This window comes from Nelumbo nucifera, chromosome 7 (genome assembly GCF_055504915.1).
Source record: "Nelumbo nucifera cultivar China Antique chromosome 7, China Antique-T2T, whole genome shotgun sequence".
NCBI classification, from domain to species: domain Eukaryota; kingdom Viridiplantae; phylum Streptophyta; class Magnoliopsida; order Proteales; family Nelumbonaceae; genus Nelumbo; species Nelumbo nucifera.
Genome location: NC_142655.1, coordinates 659,961 through 680,278, shown reverse-complemented (window position 1 = coordinate 680,278; position 20,318 = coordinate 659,961). Strand labels below are relative to the sequence as shown.

The window sequence follows — 20,318 nt, the reverse complement described above, 5'->3', positions numbered from 1 at the left end:
GGTAAGTTTTTCCCAATAAACATTTACAAATTTACTCGATAATTTCATTTACTTAATTAAATGATTTCATGAGAAAACAAACGTGCCTCCGTCTTAATCATAATCAATGAAGTAATACCAGATTAAATTGGGAGACCTTTCTAAAGGTCTAATTACTAAAATCTTCTATGCCGAGCCTGACCTATGCAATCTCTCCTCACCTTATTTTCGAAGGGCATATTTCTGAGGGGGTATCCAAAGGTTTTGAAAAGTGAGGGTATGTTTAAGAGAAAGAGCGTAAACTCATCATGAGTTTTCAACATTTCTCTTAAACTCACCACAACTTTTCAAAATGTTTAAAATTCACAATGTTAGTAAGTTTTTATTTTCCAAAAGGCACCTTCTATTAGTGTACCGTTTGTGCTTCTTAACAGAGGTGTTCATGTCAGCATAAATAACAAATTTCATGACCAAATTACCCTTGAATTGTGAGTTAGAGGAAAAGTGGTCTTTTTCAGTTTTCGAATTTATTGTTTTTTTTGCATTTTAATGTTTTGTTATAATTTATATATTTTTTTATATTTTCTACAATCTATAAATTTTTGGTGTTTTTTCTACAATTTTTATTTTCTGATTTTGTTTTTCAATTTCTATAATTTTTATATTTTTTTTATAATTTCTACATTTTTATGTATTTTATATTTGAAAATATTTTTTTGAACTTTTTTCTATTTTTCATGTATAAATATTAAAATGGTAATATATTAACACCCATTAATTTATTTATATATATTTTATTATAAAAATTAAAATAGTAATATATTAACGCCCATTAATCTATTTAACGTCAAACAATTATGATGACTTTTAGACATTTTGAAAAATTGTGATAAATTTAAGAGAAGTGTTGAAAACTCATAATGAGTTTTAGAAAATTTCTCTTTTATTTTTTTCGTTCCAACGTGAAAACGGCTTACGTGTCAAGAAATAAAGTGCTCGGAGGCACGCGGAATGAGCGAAGATACTCCTGTTGATCGGGCTAACTTTTTGCCTTGAGTGGATTCGGTTGACCTTCAGTGGAACACACGTGTCCTTTATAAATCAAGGAAGGACGATTTCACCGAAACAAAACAAAAGGGCAACTGTAGGATGGGAATTCCGGATTCGTTTGTTTTCTCGTTGCGTAAGATGGGTGCTTTCGTGTTTTTCTACACTTTCCATTGGATCTGGGACTGGGATTCGTGGATTTATTGGAGCAGAAAACGGATCTCCTGCACTTTTTTCTCCGGGTTTTTCATACACTTTCATTCAGTCCGTTATAGATGTCCTACTACACGTGTATAAGTGGACACCTGTTACAGACTGAGTGGAATTGTAAGAAAAAATTGTAGCAGATCCGGACCACTTCCAGTCTATCTCATATTGGCGTGAATCGTGTGGGTGGATGGGCGGGTGCACTAGGAAAAAATTCTGCTGCTCAAATAAATCAACGCATTTCTTTTAAATCGTTATCGTCATTCTGAAGTGAATTTATTTTCTGCAAGAAGAGAACTGTCTCTCTCTCTCTCTCTCTCTCACACACACACGCACATGATATTAATGGCATCAAATCTGGATAGGCCTTTCAGAGTTTCAGTCGGGATCGTGGAAATTAAGACTTTGAAAGTTTGAAGGTCTGTAATCTAGATAGGTCTTTCCTTCGGGATATAGGAAATCGAGAATTTGTAAGTGTTAAGATCTGTGAATTTGGCTTCACGCATCGAGCCCGATTGGATTGGTTGCTGAAATTTTCGAAGAGGCGGAAGTTTTGAGTTCATTTGCATCAGGTGTTCTTTGACATCTTCTTTACCACAGTGTTTTTTTTTTTTTTTTGAGATTCTCGTCATCGATCTGGAGCTATGTGATAGGGAGATCTGTCGGTGATGGTCATTCGGTTGAGTTTATCTGAAGCCTTTTTTTTTCGTCTTTGAATCGGTGGATATTCGTATTGTCAGAGATAGTCATTTGTTCAATCCGACGACCAACCTTTTTTTTGGATTGCTTTTACTTCATCTCAACTAGGAAAGGATCCGAACTGACAAAATTTGGACAGACAAATCGGGATTTATATGTCGTGTATTCCTAATTTTTCGTCTTTTGCATACAAGTTCTCTGCGGTTTTGGATTCACATTTTCATTCAAGTTCTCTGCTGTTTTGCTTCATATACCTGGACAATTATTCAATATTCACGACCGGCACTGAAGCTCTGAGTGATCAAGGAATTTGAATAATACATTCTCAGATTGTTACTGCTGCATTTTGTTAGATCAAGGAGTTGACTGTCACGGCCCACGGGATTTTTAAGCTAGAGAATCTGGAAGCCTTTTGTTTTCATCTTCCCCTTCCTCACTGTCCTATAATTTCCTGAAATTTCCAATGGTTGATTGCCGTAGCTTGATCGAGTTTTGCAAGGCTTTTGAGCAGCACCGGAACATGGCAAATTCCTTAGGCATGTCGGATCAGAGCAATCACAATCATTCTCGTAGCAAGAAGCACAACAGTTCCTTAAACCTCTTGTCCCATCCTCTTTGCGACCACTCGCCATTTGCTGCTATTGACATCATTTTGTTTCTTCTGGTGCTTGGAGCGCTGGGGTTTCTGATTATTCCATACTTCAAATTCCTTTTCCGTGGAGCCTCTGAGCTTCTTCCCGCAGTTTATATCCTCATTGGCAATGTTATGTATGATGCACCTATTGCTTATGTGGTTGGATTGGTTGTAACGTTCGTTACGGTGATTGCTGCGTGGGAGATCATCCATCACAAATCTAGGAAGTGTGGGAATCCTTACTGCAAGGGACTTCGTAAGGCAGTAGAGTTTGATATCCAGCTTGAATCAGAAGAGTGCGTGAAGTACTTGCCTCCCGTACCAAAGGACACATATGGTATCAGGCCTCTGGAATTAGGGCAGGATCACAAGGAACTGGAAGCAGAACTGAAAAGGATGGCACCATTGAATGGCCGCACGGTTCTTATCTTTAGAGCACCTTGTGGATGCCCTGCCGGTAGGATGGAGGTTTGGGGGCCCAAGAAACTCCGTAGAATTAAGAAGTAGATAAAGATGTGTCCATTATGACTTTTTTTGCGTGTTCTTTTATATTAATAAACTAAGAACTAGAAGTATCAGTTTATCATGACTGCATGTTCCTCACTTCTAAAATAAGTGACATCTAGTAGGGTCTAGTGATGGTCACATGTGATGGGGAAATCTTGTATCTCCTTTTTTTTGTACTTGTTTTTCATGATATTCAATGACCCAAAATATCACAAATTCAGACTTATTATGGCTATTATCCAATGACTATTCTTTTTGCCTTTAGTTGTAGTATACTAGTGTTAGAACAAACAATTGTATTTCCTTTCTTGGTTGGGTTTGATTTTGTTTTTCATGTTCTAAATGAGTTGCATTTTGGAGGCAAGTGTTTTTTTCCTGGTTGGTCTATATTGTGTATGGAATTTGTTTATATTTTTTCCCATCTTTCTTTTCGTGAATTCCCTCTTATTGTGCAACTGCTTCGTCAGGCTTTGTTTATTGCAATACATGTTTTTATTTTCAGGTAAGTGTTATTTCGTAATTCTTTCTTTTAATAAAGAAATCAATGATCAGTCTTGGTTTTTTCGATCCAACCGTGAAAATTTGACAATGGCTTCCTTGATTATATCTCTAGAAACATTTTTTAGTTGGTTTGTCTAATTCCATAGCTGCACCATGTATCTATCCATTTTATGTTGCCTTTTTTTTGCTGCTAACCCTTAATTTGTTTGTTCAAATTTGCATTTGATTACTCTTTCCCTTATTTTCCTGTTCAAAATTAAAATTATTAGTAGTGCTATGGGGGCAACTTGGGCTGGGTTAGTCCAAACCTGAATTAGCTTTGGGTTGGGTTGAGGTCAAAGCCATGGGCAACCCATCCCAGGTAACTTGTCTTCACCTTTTCATATATAAATATCATATAAATATGCATGTATGTATGCATATGTATCAATGGCTTTAAGTTTAAAGGCAAAGATGTTTTAGTATAACGTAAGTATGGTGCTCCTAAAGCACCATATATTATCCTTGTATATATTCCCTAGTCAATTGTATCAAAAGTGAGGCCATCTTACCATCCATTATAAATACTTTACTAGTCACATCTCATGACCTGTGACTCATCGAACATTATGGTTTTGAGTCTTGTCCAAGTCTTATAATGTTATTTTCTGCATTTACCATTTTAAATAGGCCAATTGCAATGTTAAGACATGCTTTTTTTATAAGAATATAAGGAGTTAGACAAGATGAGGGGTAACAAGTCCCACAAATCATTAGAACAAATAAAAGCTTTTTTAAAACATGCATTAAAAAATCAACAATAATGACAATAGGTCCAAACTTTTGGAGTCAATTGATAGCTCTACTAGGAAGCAGGAATGATTCATTTCACCGTGAATACGATCATGAAAACTCTTAAAGGGAAAAAAATCTCCAAGTTATTTGTCATGATTTGATGGATAAACACATGAAAATAATGAAACTTTTAACCCATCGAACTAAGGGGGTGTTCTGTAACGGATCCATAGATTCTATTCAATCAGTCAGTCCTAAATTTAAAGAAGTTTAAGAAGTGAGAATGTTTTTCCTTGGAAACAAAAAGAAGTGAAAAAACTAAGCTAACCAGAAACGGATCCATAGATTTGGAGTTCAACATCTCGGGTTATCTATCTCAGCCCGACTTGCACCCCTAAGTAGTGCTGATGGATAATGATGACTCAATTTTAAGAATGAAAAACTGATCTATACTTTGTTTTTTTTTTCCAATTTGTTTCCCTTAGTACCATACATTTTCTTTTTCCTCCCTCTTTTAAACCTACCAATCTTGTCTATGAGTACATCCTTGCAAATTGGTCTACAGTCTGAGCAGCTTTGTTGAACTCTGGTAATGTTTATTCATCTCGTGGCAATATCAAAGGAACAGGAGCAAGCAACCTGTGGCAAGGAAACTCGTTGTACCGTAGGTATATCATTTGATATTTATCTATCTGCTTCTTTGCAGGGATTTTTGGTAGATAGACTTTAGAGTCTTACATTTTCTAGTTCTATGTCTGGAGTGCCACTAAATAATTCAAAAGTAGAACATCAAACATTAAGAGTTTCATCTTATTTCATTGTTTGTTAAAGGAAAAAAGAATTAAAAGAGAAGAAGAAAGAGATCTACTCGAAATGTTTGTACCACACTTTTGATGTCTATGGAAAAAATTGATATCTTCTCAAATGAATCAAGAGTAAAACGTCAAGCTTCCTGGAATCTGTCTTAAGTGTTTGTCTTATTCTGGTGCAAAGGTTTCCTATCATATGCTTATTTGTTATATGGCGAGTAAGTATTTTTTAAGGAGGTCTTCTGGGAAAGGTGTGCATTAAGATTGGTCAAATGATTCATCAACAAAGTCTGGCATGAATGTAATGAGAACAGAAGCCTCGTTTGGATAGAAGAGCTGTAGGTTGTTTTCTTCTGATATCTGGGCTAAACTTGAACTGTAAAAACATGGTTTACTGATCCTTTAGACCTATGGAGTTTTACTCCTCTTTTTGAAAGGTAAAGTATATTGTATTAAGTATAAAATCAAAAGTATACAAGCATGGTCCTCTGTACAAAGAGTTTTTGTACATTTTACACAACCATTAAGGGACCCTCCAAAAAAGTCTATTTTCAAAAAAGGGGATGAGAAATCATTTAGACTGTTATGGACGCATTCCTCGGAAAGACGTACCATCGCCGTCGGCAGCAACAGGAACCTGACCCACCGCCAGATTAGATTAGATCATCTTGCTTGTTCTTATCTTATTCTATTGCTCTTATCTTATCTTGTTAGTAAGTTATCAGATTAGGATTAGTTTATCTTATTATCAGATTAGGATTAGTTTATCTTGTTATCAGATTAGGATTAGTTTATCTTGTTATCAGATTATGATTAGTTTATCTTATTATCAGATTATGATTAGCTTATCTTATCCTTAGCAAGATAGAATTGGAAGTCTCCCTATTCAGCAAGGAGACTCCCTAAGATTAGGACTCTTGTAATCTCCTATTTAAGGAGACACCATTATTGAATGAGGATATCGAATATTCAGTCAAGAAAGAGAGTAAAGGAGAGTTAGGTGATCTCTTGAACAAATCACCATTAGGGCGCTTAGATAGGTCCATCAAGAGCAGGGAGGAACAAGGGAAAACAGAGGGTTTTCCCCGTGGACCGACCCGTGATGAGATCCTATTCCCGGGCCCATAACATAGACCTGTGGAGTTTGAAACCATATATCTCAGAAAATTTGCTATGGGGATTGTTGGTTGGCTTATTGTAGAAAAGTATTAATACTTGGTAGTGACATAACTTTTCTGTGGTGGAGATGCTGTTTAATTGTTGAGAACAATATTAAGGTTATTGCATTAACTACAACTCAGAGAAAACCCTTGAATCTGCCTGCCCATCAAACTCCTAAAGGGACATGTATATATAAGTAAAGGAAGAACAATTAGCTGGGACAACCCTTTCATTCATATCAGCATTTGAATTTGGGTTTTGTTGATGGGTAAAATAAGAAATATAAAGGTTACTAATCCTTGAACAGACACTTGCTGATGTTCCAGAAAATCTAACCAGAATACCTCTCTCCCCTGCTGCCATTTATGATTCTTTGGAATTTAATTAATACATTTTATTTAGAGCATTCACTTATTCATGAACAAAGTTTTTAAATTTTGTAAACAAAGTATGAAATGAAAATTTGTTTTTTTTTGAAATTTTATTTTATTGATATTTTGATTATTTTCTGTATCTATATTACCTATTTTTATAGGTTTTATATTATATAAAAACCCAAAATTTTGAACAAAATCATTAAATTCCAGGAAAGGTTCCCCTGAAACAATTTCACCTAAATCTTTTGGGATTTTAACTTCTTTTTCCATAACTGAAATTGGAATTTTGTGGAATTTTCACTGACATTTAAGACCATTTTCAGGAGTAGACAGTTAGAAGACTTGAAGTGACATTGCCCCCATAAAGGTGAGTTTGGGGGGGGGGGGGGGTAGAAGTGAAATCTGTGGAAGTGAAGGGTGTCTAACTTGGACTATATTTTTTACCAAAATTGGGAAGTATTTTCGTGAACTTTCCACATGATGATTTGCTGCTCCCTTGTGTTTTAGCAAATTGAGGCTATTGTGATATGGATAGTATTAGTTTTATGATATTTTGGTGTTCTCTTGGTGCAATGTAGTATCATGGTCTATGGGCTTTCATAGAAGTTAGTTCTGGTTCTACCTGGGACATCATGAAAAACATTGCTTTCAATAGCAGGTTATCGGTCTTTTAATTTCTCAGTTGTATATTGAAGCCTGAACAGCTTGTCCTGTCATCATATTGCGTACTAATCGCATGTGTTTCTCATATCTTTAGCAAGTTCAAAATTTTGAAAGTTCAGAGCTTATCCATTGCTGATATTTTTGGTAAGTATTGACTGATAGTTCAACTAAAAGAAAAGAGATATAGAATCCTGAATACACATTTTCACTAGGGCATATACTGACATTGCTTGAAAAGATAAGGTATTTATTTAACAACAATAAGAAGACAACAGGCATTCATGTTTGGACCATTTAGGTATCCATAGCTGTTATAGGTGAATACTGTTGGCATTTTTTTATCCCATAAAGTAGACCTGGTTGGAATAGACGGATACATGCATGATCATCAAGGTACAGCCTAGGCCAAGGTCCTTTGGAGGGTGGCTGGTGAGATTTCTAGAAAAATAGCTTAAATACACTTACACTAATAATTAGGTGGTAGCCTTCAGTACAAGCTTCAGCTCAACTAGGCATGCAGGCATGATGTGCGCTTGTCATTGTGTAACATTCTATTCTAAAACAGGTCGAGTTTTGTCTTTTAAGAGAGCAGGTCCTACTTTTATCTTCTATGATAAAATGCGGGAGCCTTTTTTATTGAAATGAGAGAACCCATTTTCTTTCTTTGGCCCTTTTCTTCTCCAGTAGCCCAACCAAAACTTAAGTTGTAAACTTCTAGTTTTGATAAATTATATTGGTGGATAGTAAGTAAAATAAGTGAATGATTTTTATTTCTGGTAGGTGAATGCATAATATGGTCCTCTGATATCTGATCTCCTATCTGAACTAATGACTAATACTTGGTTGCTTTGAGTACTATGGGTGGATTGATAAAATTTGTGCTGATATGTATATCTATAAATAGTTAGCCATAAAATGAGTGTGGAAGACACTAGGCTATTGAGAGGGATGAATGACAAGATTAGAATGTATATAATTGAAAACAGTTAAGTAATGGCCCCTCAGTAGATGATAAAGTGAGAAGTAGATTAAGATGGTTCAGTCATGCCCATGGAAGACTGTCTACTGCACTAATTAGGAGTTATCTGATACAAGTTGAGGGTTTTAAATGAAATTAGGAGGAGGTTGAAAAATGCCAGTAGGAGTGAAGATCCGAGGAGTCTTAATGTAAAGGATGATATGGCTCTTGATAGAGTATAATGATGAAATAGGATATGTAATCTCAATCCTAGGTAATTGAGATAAAGTTTTTTGATGTCTCGTAAGAAATATACCTTGAGGCCTCATGTTTGAGCCATTTAAAATACTCCTAGGACATATTTATCAAAAAAAAAAAACTCCTAGGACATATTTATCAAAAAAAAAAACTCCTAGGACAGTTAAAATATACCCTAGGCAGCTTAGTGAAATTACCCTGCGTGGTATACTCCATAAATATGATTCTCTGTATAGGATATGAAACAGCAACCTTTTAATAAGTATCCCTTTTTTTGGATAAAACCATAAAGAAAGCTGAAGATGAAGTGTATCGATCCCTGTACCTCTTGCATGCTAAGTGAATTGAGAAAAACTATCCCTTCAAGGCAAGTGTAGAATCTACAGTAATTAGGAGAATTGGAACCAAATAATGCATATGATTTTAATTTCATTCTAACCTCCCAAGACTTCTTTATAGCTCTAGGTATTCCTTTAATCTGGGTAGGTGCAATTTGGGTGGGTTGGGTTGGGTTGGGTTGATGGTTAACCCAAGCCCAACCTTAAGACTCAAAACATTGGGCTCGGGCCTGGCCCAATCCAAGGTCAAGCCTGAGTTTACCAACCTAGACCCAACCCAAGTTTAACCCAACACAACTTGGCAGGGCTTCAACTTAAGTGGGTCAGTCAGGCCTGGGTGGGTTGGTCAGGTTTGATGGTATTTTTTCAATATGTTTTATACCATCTTCTTTTATTGGCTCTGTAGGATGGATTGAAAACGTGCACAAATGTCATTAGTAAATGAATATATGCATATTTTCTACATATATACGTTTATAATTAGAAAAAAATGTTTTAATATATATAGAGTACATGAAATGTATTTCTAAATGTTTGTGCATAAGTGTATATGATGGTGTATACACAATATACACATCCATGTAGATGTATATGTCATACAATGTTGGGCGGGCTTGGGTTGGGCTTGGATACTTGAGGCCTCAACCCCCAAGCCCAATCTGAGTTTAGGTTAGGCCCAAGTTTTCTCGTCCAGGCCCATCCGAAAGCCCCAAAGCTCGAGCCCTTCATACAAAGCTCAGGTTGGGTTTTGTCAGGCTTGGGTTGGGCCTGCCGGAGTTGCAGCCCTAAATCTAGGATATATCAAAGTTTGTGATACTAACTATAAACCATGTTTTAAACCTTGGAATTTATATATCTCCAACAATTTACCTGTCAGAATTTTAAAAATTTCAGCACATACTTGGCATTTGTCTTGCTTCCATTTAGGATTGCAAGCAGCAGAGTTGCATTTTGAGAGGGCTGATGTGAGGTGGTAGAAGGAGAGTAGCAAGGGGGTGTTTTCTGTAAAATCACTTTACAAAGCATTAGCTAGAAATCAGGTTGAAAGGAAGACATTAAAGGTGTTTGGGGCAATGTCCGAGAGTTGAGTCTTTTGCATGGTTGGAGGCTCTGGATAGCAGTCTTACCCAAAATCACGTCAAAAGCAGGCGTATCCAGTTGGCCAGGTAGATGTTACCCTTGTCTAGTGGAGGATGAAGATGTTCTTCATTTATGCTTTCGCTGCTGTTACGTGAAGATTATTTGGGGTTACTTCTTTTCCCTATTCAAGATGGAGATGTGCGACCCAAGGTATCCAAAAGAGACTTTTGCACTTTGGCCAATCCTAAACGGAAGTAGGGGTGCAAATGGATTGGATCATGATCCGATCTGATCCTATTTGGTCGAATTTGGATCACCTATCCGATCTGATGTGTTATATATTTATAAATAAAATATATATAATACATATATATATGTTATTTATTTATTTATAAATATATTATTTATATTATATTTTTATAAATTTGTTATATTATTTATTTTTTATAAAAATATGTATATATATGATGAAAATAATTAAAAAATACTTGTATTTTTTGTTTTTTCTTTATTTAAATTGGTATATTTTATTTTTTCTTTTAATAATTTATTAATTTTTAAAGAAAACAAGTTGGATCAAATCAGATCCGAAGATCCGATAGGATTCGAATTCAGATTGATTCCTATCAGATCCGATCAGATCTTCGGATCGGATTGGATCCGTCATGAACAGTGTCAGATTGGATTCGAATGTACCCTGATTCAAATCTGATCCGATCCGTTTGCATCCCTAAACGGAAGTAGGAAGCTGAAGATAGCTTGGATCTGTTTACCATTTACAATATGTTGGGAGTTATGGAAAGAGAGAAACATAAGGATTTTTGAAGACCAATACATATGTCATGACCGTCTGGTCTCAATCATCGGGAAAAGAATTTTAGATTGGGTTGTGGCTCTTCTAGATTTTTCTGTTGTTTGTATAGATTCTTTTGGTTCTCGTATTTGGTCAGTTTTAGACCTGGAGTCAGGGGGTTAAAGTTGATGCATTCTTCTCTTGATGTATTTTCCTTTTTTTTCTGGGTAATCTCTTATTGACTCCTTTGTACTCTTATTTCTCTTTTCATTTAATAAAAGTTTCGTTTACTTATTACCAAAAAACAAATAAAATATCTTTGAAGATGATGTGAATAATTGCCTTGTTTACCTGCTCTGTGTGTGTGTGTAGTTTCATTTGTTATGGGAAAGAATTACTGTTGTGTGCGTAATCAGCTATCAGTCATAGAATCATCTAGTGAAGAAGAGAGGAGAAGAGAAACGTAATGGAGAGGAAAATCGCATAGATGAAGTGGTGGTACCCATTCCACCCAAATATATTCACAAATTTAATACTTACAAGAAAACCTCCTAGCACCTAGAATATGTTAAAAACACCCCCGTAAAACAGTGTGAAGAGGGAACCTAATCAACCGGATTAACCAAATCTGTCAAATCAACAACTTTAGCTGTCTTTGCTTGTGCCCGTGTAATATTTTTATTTATTTTTTTTTGAGGGGGCAGGGGGGGGAGTCCAAGTATGACAAGTAGCTATTCACCAACCTATACCACCACCATGGTTCTGTTATTTTGGACTTGTGCTGTGCAACTTTTAATCTTGGTAGTATCAAGTGAAAACAATACTAGTGGCTCCTAGAAAATCTGGCAGCAATATTGTTCTTATGAGCTTGAAATTGGAAACTGTGTTAGGGAGCTTATTGATTCAGATCAATCCAAATTTGTGTCAATATCTATGAAATGATTGATTGGTTGAGGGAACAAGGTTGACAATGATGTCTAAAATATTCACTTAGATTATTCTATTTTGTTAGTTCTGTGAAATGCATCTTTTACTTTTAGCGAAGGGAAGAACTTGGTGCTTGCTAGATGTGAATTGGGTACCTAATTTGAAGAGTTTACACTGCATTAGGCCTGGGCTTTTTGGCCAGGTCCATTGAAATTTTAACAATTCCCCAACCTGAGCCTGCCCACACCCTAGTGCTTACCAGCCAGTCAGGGTGATTGTCTTTTTTCAACTCTCTAAAGTTGCAGATATTCTGTTTATTTGGATTTCCACAACTTGATCAGTGAATGAAGTTATTCCACACTTTCCTCCTTTTTCTCTCATTTTTTCTAATTTATTTAATTAAATTCTCAATATTAAACATTTATTTTCTTTTAGAGTTGTTGTGTTTGGTGTTATTCTCAATATTAAACATTTGTTTGGAGAAGACAACCTAGTTTTGAAGTCAAAATCAAATGCTCTAGGTTCCATGTTGATTGGAACTTTTGGGTGAACCATGGTTGGATGTTATGATCTCTCTACATCTCTACAACCATGGTTGGGTGAAGTGTGCTTAGATGGTATGGACCTAATAATATGTTAATCCCCAACTTCTTAAAACACTTTCTAAGCATATATTCCTTGTTTAACTTGCATTTATGCTCACAGTTTGCAATTATGGAAAATCATTAGAGTTTATTCACCTAGAGATTCTCTTCTCAGGTTATAAGCATGATATTGCAATGTAAAAGGTTATGCAGCATGATACTATAAATATTAAGCTCTTAATGAGTTTTGAACAGTAGTAGTACATTTTTCTGGACCAATATTTGTTATTAACTTCTACATGTAATTTTGGTAGTTTGCTCCTGCCTTTGCTCCATCTGCTTGTAATTTTTGGACTTCATCCTGCTCTGATGCCATTGATCCTGATGTGCTGCCTTGTCAGGCTAATTTGGTTGTTGTTCTACATTTTGAGCTATCTCAATTGATATGGAAAGAAAATTGACGTGTCCATCAAGCATGGACTTCTGTTAAACAACTATATCCAACCTATAATACAATCTCTTAGGTCCAGCTGAATCCATTCAAGTCAAATTGTTTGCAAGTAGAAGTAGAATCATTTTCTTCTTGGGAATTTAGATCTAGTTTTGGTGTTAGATGGGGCAGTCTGAATCCTTTTGACATCTTTTCATTCTCCACATTAGTGACAGGTCTTCTAGCACCGGTTTGGTAATGGAAGCTGTCATCTTCATCTCCTTCTTTGGTTGTTGCCTCAGTAAAGAAGCTGCTGGCATTCCATTTTTCTCCATGTACCTTAATGCTCATTGTTAAATCACTAGAGTTTCTTTTCATCGGGAACATTATTCTTTCAGTGTCTCTTCCCTTGGAAGAACAAAACATCTTATTCTCATTTTGGTCTTCTCCCCATGCGTGTTCTGGCTGCTCAAGCCTGGAATCATCCACAATCTCCTTTTGGCCCAGAGATGTATTACTATAATAAGATCTTAAACCTACCCCGATATTGTGTATCTCTTGGTCCTTCTGAGATCCTTCACATGAGGTCAAACAACTGTCCATTGAACAATCTGTGGGCTGGGTTGTTTGTGTTTTCTGAGGGTGCAGATCTTGTAGTTCTTTCAACTCAGACAAGGTAGAGTTCAAGCATTCAGTGGATACTTTGGAGACTAGTTCAGAGAGCTGCACTTTTGCAGCTTCAAGTCCTGCAGAGCCCAGGTTCTGTCTTCCAAGTGTTTCCTGGGCTTTCTCCAGCACTGACTGTAGATATTTTCCCTGGGCCTCTATCCGGAGCTGTAGGTGTCGCTGAACCTGTTCAGTCCAGAAAAACAACTTGTTAAGAGTTTGGCTTGAATATACACTGAAACTTTAGAAATTCAAAGTAACAACCTAAAGTTTGATTGTAAAAGCAGTTTGTGCAAATGGAAAAAATATAAGTTCATTTCTAAGCCTTCAGAAACTAAACAAGAACTGTGTCAAAATTTTATGAAGTGATTGGCATTTTCGACCTATGACAATGAGACTGTGGCATTTTCTTGTTTAATAGAATTTCAACTCATGAAACCGAAGGCTCAATATGATAAGGATCAATTTAACAAGTACAGTAGTTTTTTTTTTATTTTTTTTTCTCCTAGAAAATGCACATACCTAAACATAGAAACCCTTGATCTCATATGCAATGACATATAGTTCTTTATGTGCATGATGCCCATGATCTTGGTTATGGTTTCATTATGTAAAAAGGATCATTTTAGCATTTCCTTTCTTATGGGTTGATAAGGAATGGATTTTTAACTAGGTTTTGTCAAAGAGTTATTAAGAACCATCTGAAAGGATTGCAAAATAAGCTGACCTTTTTGTCAAATTACCATGTTTTTTGTTCAACAAATTGAACAAGTCCAAGCATTTTCATAAATGTTAAAGATCTTAAATATTTGAATATACATACCTCAAGCTGTTCATGCAGCCTTCTCTGCACTTCTATTTGCATCTGTATTGCTTCACTTATCTGCAAGCTTCTGATATTTGAAATCCTCTTCAGTTCATATTCTCTTCAGCTATGGGGAAAAGAAATAATAATCTAATAGAAAGAATAAAACAAATAAAGAAGTGGTTTTGTTCTCACTTGTTTGTCTGGGAACAAAGGCTTGTATTGCTTATAAATGCTCCACTTGCTTCAGATATCCTATCTCCTGCAACTGCTGTTGTGCAGTTGAATCTTGTAAGTAACGTGCATTCTTTCTATTGCTTTTATTCCTTAGAAAAATTATCTTCCCCCCCCCCTCCCCCCAATATTATGTCTGTTACTTGTAAAAACAATGAGGTGTTTATAAGATTGCCCTCTTACCATTCTTGTTGATCCCTGTATTAGCTTGTCCATGGAGATTCTTGCTAAGCCTGTATTTCTGCAAGAAAAAAAAGCACTTTAGCTTGTGGATCCAATGACACAGAATTCCACATGAGGTCTTTGCAGGCTTTAGTAATGTACCTGAAGATGGCTTTTTAAGTGGTACAAGGTAAGCCCTGAAATTCCCATGAGCTTCATAACTGTTTTTGGAGTAGCCTCTGTAACATAGAAAGTCTTGCATTAGCTGTATCATTTGCATGATATTGTCTCCAATGTTCTTGAATTTGATTCAGCTGTATATACTCACTGTCTACTCCTCCAAGCTGATTGACTGCTTCAACAAAGCGCTCATGTAGTTCTGGTGTCCACTTCAGTCTAGGCTTAGCATCAGTTGATAGAACCAGTCCTGTATCTCCACGGACATTAATGGACATCCTCGAAGAAGGGAAGCTGGTCTTCCCTTGGTGATGATGGTACATCTGTTATTGAGACAATATTCAGTTATTTGAGTCTTGAGATGGGAAAGAAATAAATTAGTCTTAATTGTGATGAGATGAAATCATACCTCTTTATTCTTTTGCTTGTTTTGATCTACTCCTGGGAGACCAGAACTTAGTTATGCTATTATCTGCCAGAATAGGTGAGTATTGCTTATCTTTGTCTTTGACCAGCTCTTATGATGCCAAGGGCTGCATGAGGTTGTCATTTTAAAGGAAAATTTAGGAGAGAGGGGGTACAGAATCTTGGAGAGAACTGGCAGAACACTCGACCCAATCTGATCTTCACAGCGACTTGAAAAGAGATCTTGTCCTTCTTGCTTTGGGCATCTGTGGGCCCTATTCTGGAACCCCGCTTTCCATTCTCAGACAATACTTCCCATTTGAAATTTTCTGCACTATAAATTTCTGGAACACTTCACGCCTTGCAATGGGTACAAGAATATATCCACAGAGGCTTTTTTGTTCTTTCGCATTGGTCCCTCTGGCAAAAGCAGGAACTTTATTCGCAGTTGGGAGTGGAATTTTCTGACCCAGGAAGAGGAATCCACTATCTCTGATGATTTTAAAGCTTTCTGAGCCTCCTCCAGGGGATTCTTAAGGTAGTTATATCTGGAGGCCAACCCACATCCAAGTCTCAAAATCTTCATGTTTCTGTTTGTTAACAATGCTTTTGAGATCATTTAAAATTGTCCTGAAGAATAAATTAATAAGATTAGAAATGGGGATTAGTTCCAAGTTACCTATCAAAGGTTTCAGCTGGAAATAAAAGAACATCGACCCTTTTATCTTTTTTATTTTTAATTTTTTTTATTTTTGACTAGTGAATGGGGATTAGTTCCAGGTTACCTATCAAAAGGGTGGTGATGTACAAGGAGATTCTTTTGACTTGGGCATCTAGAGACTAGTGAATGAGATATTCAGGAGAGGGAGAGGGAGAAGGGGGCGGGGGGAAATAAAGATAGAAATTGTGGAGAGATGCTCTTTCTTGGAGATTGTCTGAAAGCAAGGAATGGAATTAGGAATACAATTCCCTTTTGTCTCCTTCGGTAAGTTTGGTACTTATTCAACATATACAGTATAAAATGGGGGAGGGCCCCAGGTCTTTTCCATTACCCACTTGGCACGAGACTACTGGACCCACTCTGACGAATCAGAAGGATTTGGGACCCAGAAGAAAAGAAAAGAAAAGGAGGAAAAGTTTGTACTTGCTTCCATACTTGCATTGTTGGGCAACAGGATGGGTCATGACCCTCGGAAGGACCAGTTGCCATGTTCCTTGACTTTGCTTTCTGGATTCCTCTACTTGTCTATGCGGCCATCTTCCTTGTTTTCTGAACTGCATGTAGAGAGCATGCTGTTAAGAATCAGGATTCATGTAGCCAACCCCATATGATTGGGATAAGGCTTGAATGATGGTGATTATGATGTAGAGAGCATGCCTCAAACATCATTTACTATTTATTTGCTTGGTTTAGTCTAATATGAGCATATATTTCATTGCAGAATGAAAAGGTCCATGCATAAAGTTGGCATTTCGCATAATTATAGACGGTGGATAAATACATACAAATGTTGATTTGTCTCGCCAAAGTCCATTTTACAAGCATGTTCTTCCATAGAAGGTACATGGCATGACATGACATGACATGAGTTGATGCATGTGCTCTGATGGGTCTTTGGTGCATGCATTATCATGGCATAATGCATTAGATATTTCATATGAGTTATGATGAACGGTTAAGCGGGCTTAGAGGGCCACTCTGGGTGGTGGTGGTGGTGATGCTTCCTTGTACTGTTCCGGTTTCCTCGCATAATGAATGAATGAAGGTTTCTTAAAAAAAGGGGACCTCATCATCTTTTAGTGGCCATTATCTTACAAGTTAATCAGGAATCATACGATCGATCAATATATTTGAAAGGAATGGCATTTTGCAACATCAGTAGAAAATGGGGAATAGATGCATATATTAGGGGAATAGAGACCAAATCAGACACCCCGCCACCATGGTCGATTACGATTTACGAGTACTGGGGGGAACTAATGGCCCTAAAAGAATGGCTAATGTCGACATCCATGTTGTATTAATAATGCTTCTTGTGTTGTGCTAGTCCTTCATTGGACGGTTTTTGTATCAGATAAAATGTAAAAATGGGATCAAAATCTTAAGGAATGATCACGTACGAGTGGGGGGCTAGGGCAGTGGGAACTTGGCACTTCCCAGGCCGAGGATTTACCATCCCCCCCTACATGAGGTGTGAGAATTTTCTTTGTAGTGAAGGGTGGCCCACCAATGCACCAAGGAACTTGGGAAATTAAGTGTAAAGATACATGATTATTATTGTGATATCAAAATAAAAATCATTATAAATATACAAAAAGGGGATTCTTCTAGTTCTACACTTAAAATGGTATCTACACCTTATTTTAAAATCAACTAACCTCCTACTCCTAGGCAGGAACAATGTATTGATTCTGATATTCGTGGGTTTTGCCTATTTAATTTCGGAGAATCAGTCTTTGTCTTTGCCGAGTTGGTGGCGCCTGGTGCGGGAGAGGGTGCATTAAAACTTAAAAGGGTAGCGAGTTTGCTGGCATGTGGTGGACACTGGACAGGAATAAATTGTATATACATACATGGGGGATGAGGGTCTGAAATGAAGCATGGCCACCAAAGTGTTCTAAGTGCTGCTTTTCTCCTCACCAACCCACTAATGTATTATGTCCCATGGCATCATCATCATCACCAAGACACCAACGCCACCTTCAGTCCTATCCTTCAAAGCTGAGATTCTGTCTTACAAAAAAAAAAGGGGGGGGGGGGGGGGGGGCTCACCCGTGAATAGTGAATATAACAGTTTTGTGCTGTGCATCTATTTCACATGTATCTGGACCCTTTTGGTGGGCCTTAGTCCAAAAGTCACATGAATCTGTTACTATTACTATCCTATGTTATGATGGGCATGTTGCGATCATTTCCAACATTTTGCTTAACCCGTTGGGCATCACTAGTTTTTTGGATTGGAGGGAGGAAGGGATCAATAACCCCCCACACTAGTTTATCTATGGGGCTACAGCCAATCCACAGCATAAACATAAGGGCATAACTTTCATTTCATGTTCCTCCAGGACACAATTTAAGTACTTTACCTTTTTTAATAGTGTTGCTAAAATGCCCTCAACTGTATCAGTAGTTTCATGTACTTGTATACTTGTACTTCCTTTGTAGCTAGCTAATATGCCATTGGATATAATTTAAGCTCTCGAATGGGAATGCGTGGAGGTTAAACAAGTCAATTCCAAGCTAGAAACGTGTAAGGTGGCCATTGTTTCTGGCTTGCTCACCAGACGTGACATCATTTGGTTGAAATAAAGTAAGAACAGCAATGGGGATATTATTCCTTGTGAAAAAAAAACAAAAAAAGTTGAGATTCCCATGGAATGGCATTTGAGAATCTTGAGAGTTTAAACTTTTTTTTTTTAACTTAAAATTCCAGCCTATTGCTGGGTCATATTCTCAAGTCAAGAATCTGTCATTCTTTCCAGCCAAAACCACAGAAAATGGGGCCCTTGCCCCTCCATTTAACTAATTTGGTTAGATTAGATGCTTTCTAGTTTCTATAAGCTACCAACATTTTTGGTCAAGTCCATTTATCTTAATTGCGTGCTTAGGTCAAACAATGATTTGAAAAGTACTATTTGATTGAACTAATACCTTATTTGGAGGTTGAAATTTAATTACATCCTATAGTTTCCCTACCTTTTCTTTCAAATTGTTAAATTGTCAATAGTTAAGCAATAAAAGGTGAACTGGAATGCATGATCATGATGACCTATAATGGGAATAAGTATAGCTAGGAATTAATATCAAGCAGGTAAAGAAAGGTTCAAGAATTAGTTCATTGAACAAGTCATAGCAAGATGTCTAAATCAGGATAGGAGGGATCAAATTGTTCTCTTTATTTTTTCCCTTTTCCTCCCTATTCTTTATCAAGTTTCGGTTTATAGTTAGGCTTGTCTATCCAATTTGTATACTTCCATGTTTCTTCATGTTGATCCATCTTTGACAAAACAACTTTAGTGAGGGAGATGTGTAAGCTAATTATAATTACTGATGTCTATCTATAACCAACTAAAATTCATGTTAACAAACCTGGTTCAATTTTTTTACGGTGTCTTTTTTGGTTGTGATGGAATCCCAATTTTGGAAACGAAAACGACCTATTTTACATAGATTAAATTTGAGTGCAAAGTTTGCCTCCTCAAAATAAAAACATACTTCACTTCCATTTTGAATGCAAAAACTGTTTAAAAAAAACAAGTTTACTTTCATTTTCAGTACAAAAAACATGTTTTTTATCAAACATTTGCAAAATCAAACCAGAGTATAAATTAGCTTTGGTTCTGCATTTGCACTCTTAATAAATGTGACCCAGGAATTTATCTTAACCATGCAAAAAATAAAGGATAACAGGACTGGTGCCACTTAGGCCTTGTTCGCTTTTTGGGAAGTTACTTATGTGGGTAAGTGCATTTGTCCATATTCTTTTATTTTCCAGAAAAAATAATATAATGACCATTTTAACCATAAAAGTCCATTATTGAAAGGGGTAATATTGTTGCATCCAATTGTTGGCAACTTTCCCCCTAGATGGGAAAGTTATTCACCCACCTAGGAGATGGGGAACCTAGATTTTCTACCCGTCGTGAATTGCAGCCGCACATCTCTCAATTCATAATAGAGATGTGTGGTTAAAGTTCACAACAGGTAGAGAGTGGATAGGAAAAGTGAGTAGAAAATCCCGTTTGGGATATGTGTATCACTTAGGTAAACGAACTCAAGGAAAATAAATTTTCCGTGGGCCTTACATAAATATGAGAAAGAACATGGGTATCTTGGTCATGGGAATCAAAATCCCATTGACCAACTTTTCCCCCTCTCAAAATCCAAAAAACAATGGACCCTTAGGATTTTGTAGCAAGGCTTTAAAAACTGATGGAACCGTTTTAGCCACTGGTTTCTGGGTCAGCAGTTCGACCGCCCGGGTCGAACGGTTCAAACGGTTTGAACATCTTACCCATTAGATTGGAATATTAGGGTAAGATGCATACTATATAAGAGAAAATAAGGGTTGAAACTTTAAATGAGAGAGATTTGAGAAAAATGTCGGCTGAACTGAAAGAGTTTAAAAGAAGAAGAAGAAGA

General features: G+C 36.6%; 2 protein-coding genes across 4 annotated transcripts; one reads left to right on the top strand and one right to left on the bottom strand.

Moving 5' to 3' along the window:
• Positions 1–1,417: 1,417 nt before the first annotated feature.
• On the top strand, positions 1,418–3,308 carry LOC104597704 (uncharacterized protein At5g19025-like). Its single transcript, XM_010259414.3, has one exon. The coding sequence runs from the start codon at positions 2,396–2,398 to the stop codon at positions 3,071–3,073; it is 678 nt and encodes a 225-aa protein (XP_010257716.1). The 5' UTR covers positions 1,418–2,395; the 3' UTR covers positions 3,074–3,308.
• Positions 1,490–16,034, bottom strand: LOC104597705 (myb-related protein 2-like). Of its 3 annotated transcripts, XR_016078667.1 has the most exons (8): positions 15,180–16,028; positions 14,922–15,093; positions 14,756–14,832; positions 14,615–14,672; positions 14,393–14,468; positions 14,216–14,285; positions 8,727–13,578; positions 1,490–8,695 (listed from the first exon to the last, which is right to left on the bottom strand). XR_016078667.1 is itself a non-coding variant. In XM_010259416.3 (7 exons), the coding sequence occupies exons 2-7, from the start codon at positions 15,091–15,093 to the stop codon at positions 12,817–12,819; spliced, it is 1,212 nt and encodes a 403-aa protein (XP_010257718.1). In that variant the 5' UTR covers positions 15,180–16,034; the 3' UTR covers positions 1,490–12,816. The 3 variants fall into 3 exon arrangements, 2 of the variants coding, with proteins under 2 accessions (XP_010257718.1, XP_010257717.1); XM_010259416.3 differs by having other exon boundaries at positions 1,490–13,578; positions 14,393–14,465; positions 15,180–16,034; XM_010259415.3 differs by having other exon boundaries at positions 1,490–13,578.
• Between the last annotated feature and the right edge of the window lie 4,284 nt (positions 16,035–20,318).

Bases quoted from the DNA above. Each gene is read 5' to 3' on its own strand.
- LOC104597704 (XM_010259414.3), top strand. From the start codon at position 2,396: ATGGTTGATTGCCGTAGCTTGATCGAGTTTTGCAAGGCTTTTGAGCAG.
- LOC104597705 (XM_010259415.3), bottom strand. From the start codon at position 15,093: ATGTACCATCATCACCAAGGGAAGACCAGCTTCCCTTCTTCGAGGATG. The intron at 14,469-14,614 runs GTAAGAGGGCAA...ACTGCACAACAG, and splicing joins TACAGGGATCAACAAGAATG to CAGTTGCAGGAGATAGGATA. The intron at 14,286-14,392 runs GTGAGAACAAAA...TTCAAATATCAG, and splicing joins CTTTGTTCCCAGACAAACAA to AAGCTTGCAGATAAGTGAAG.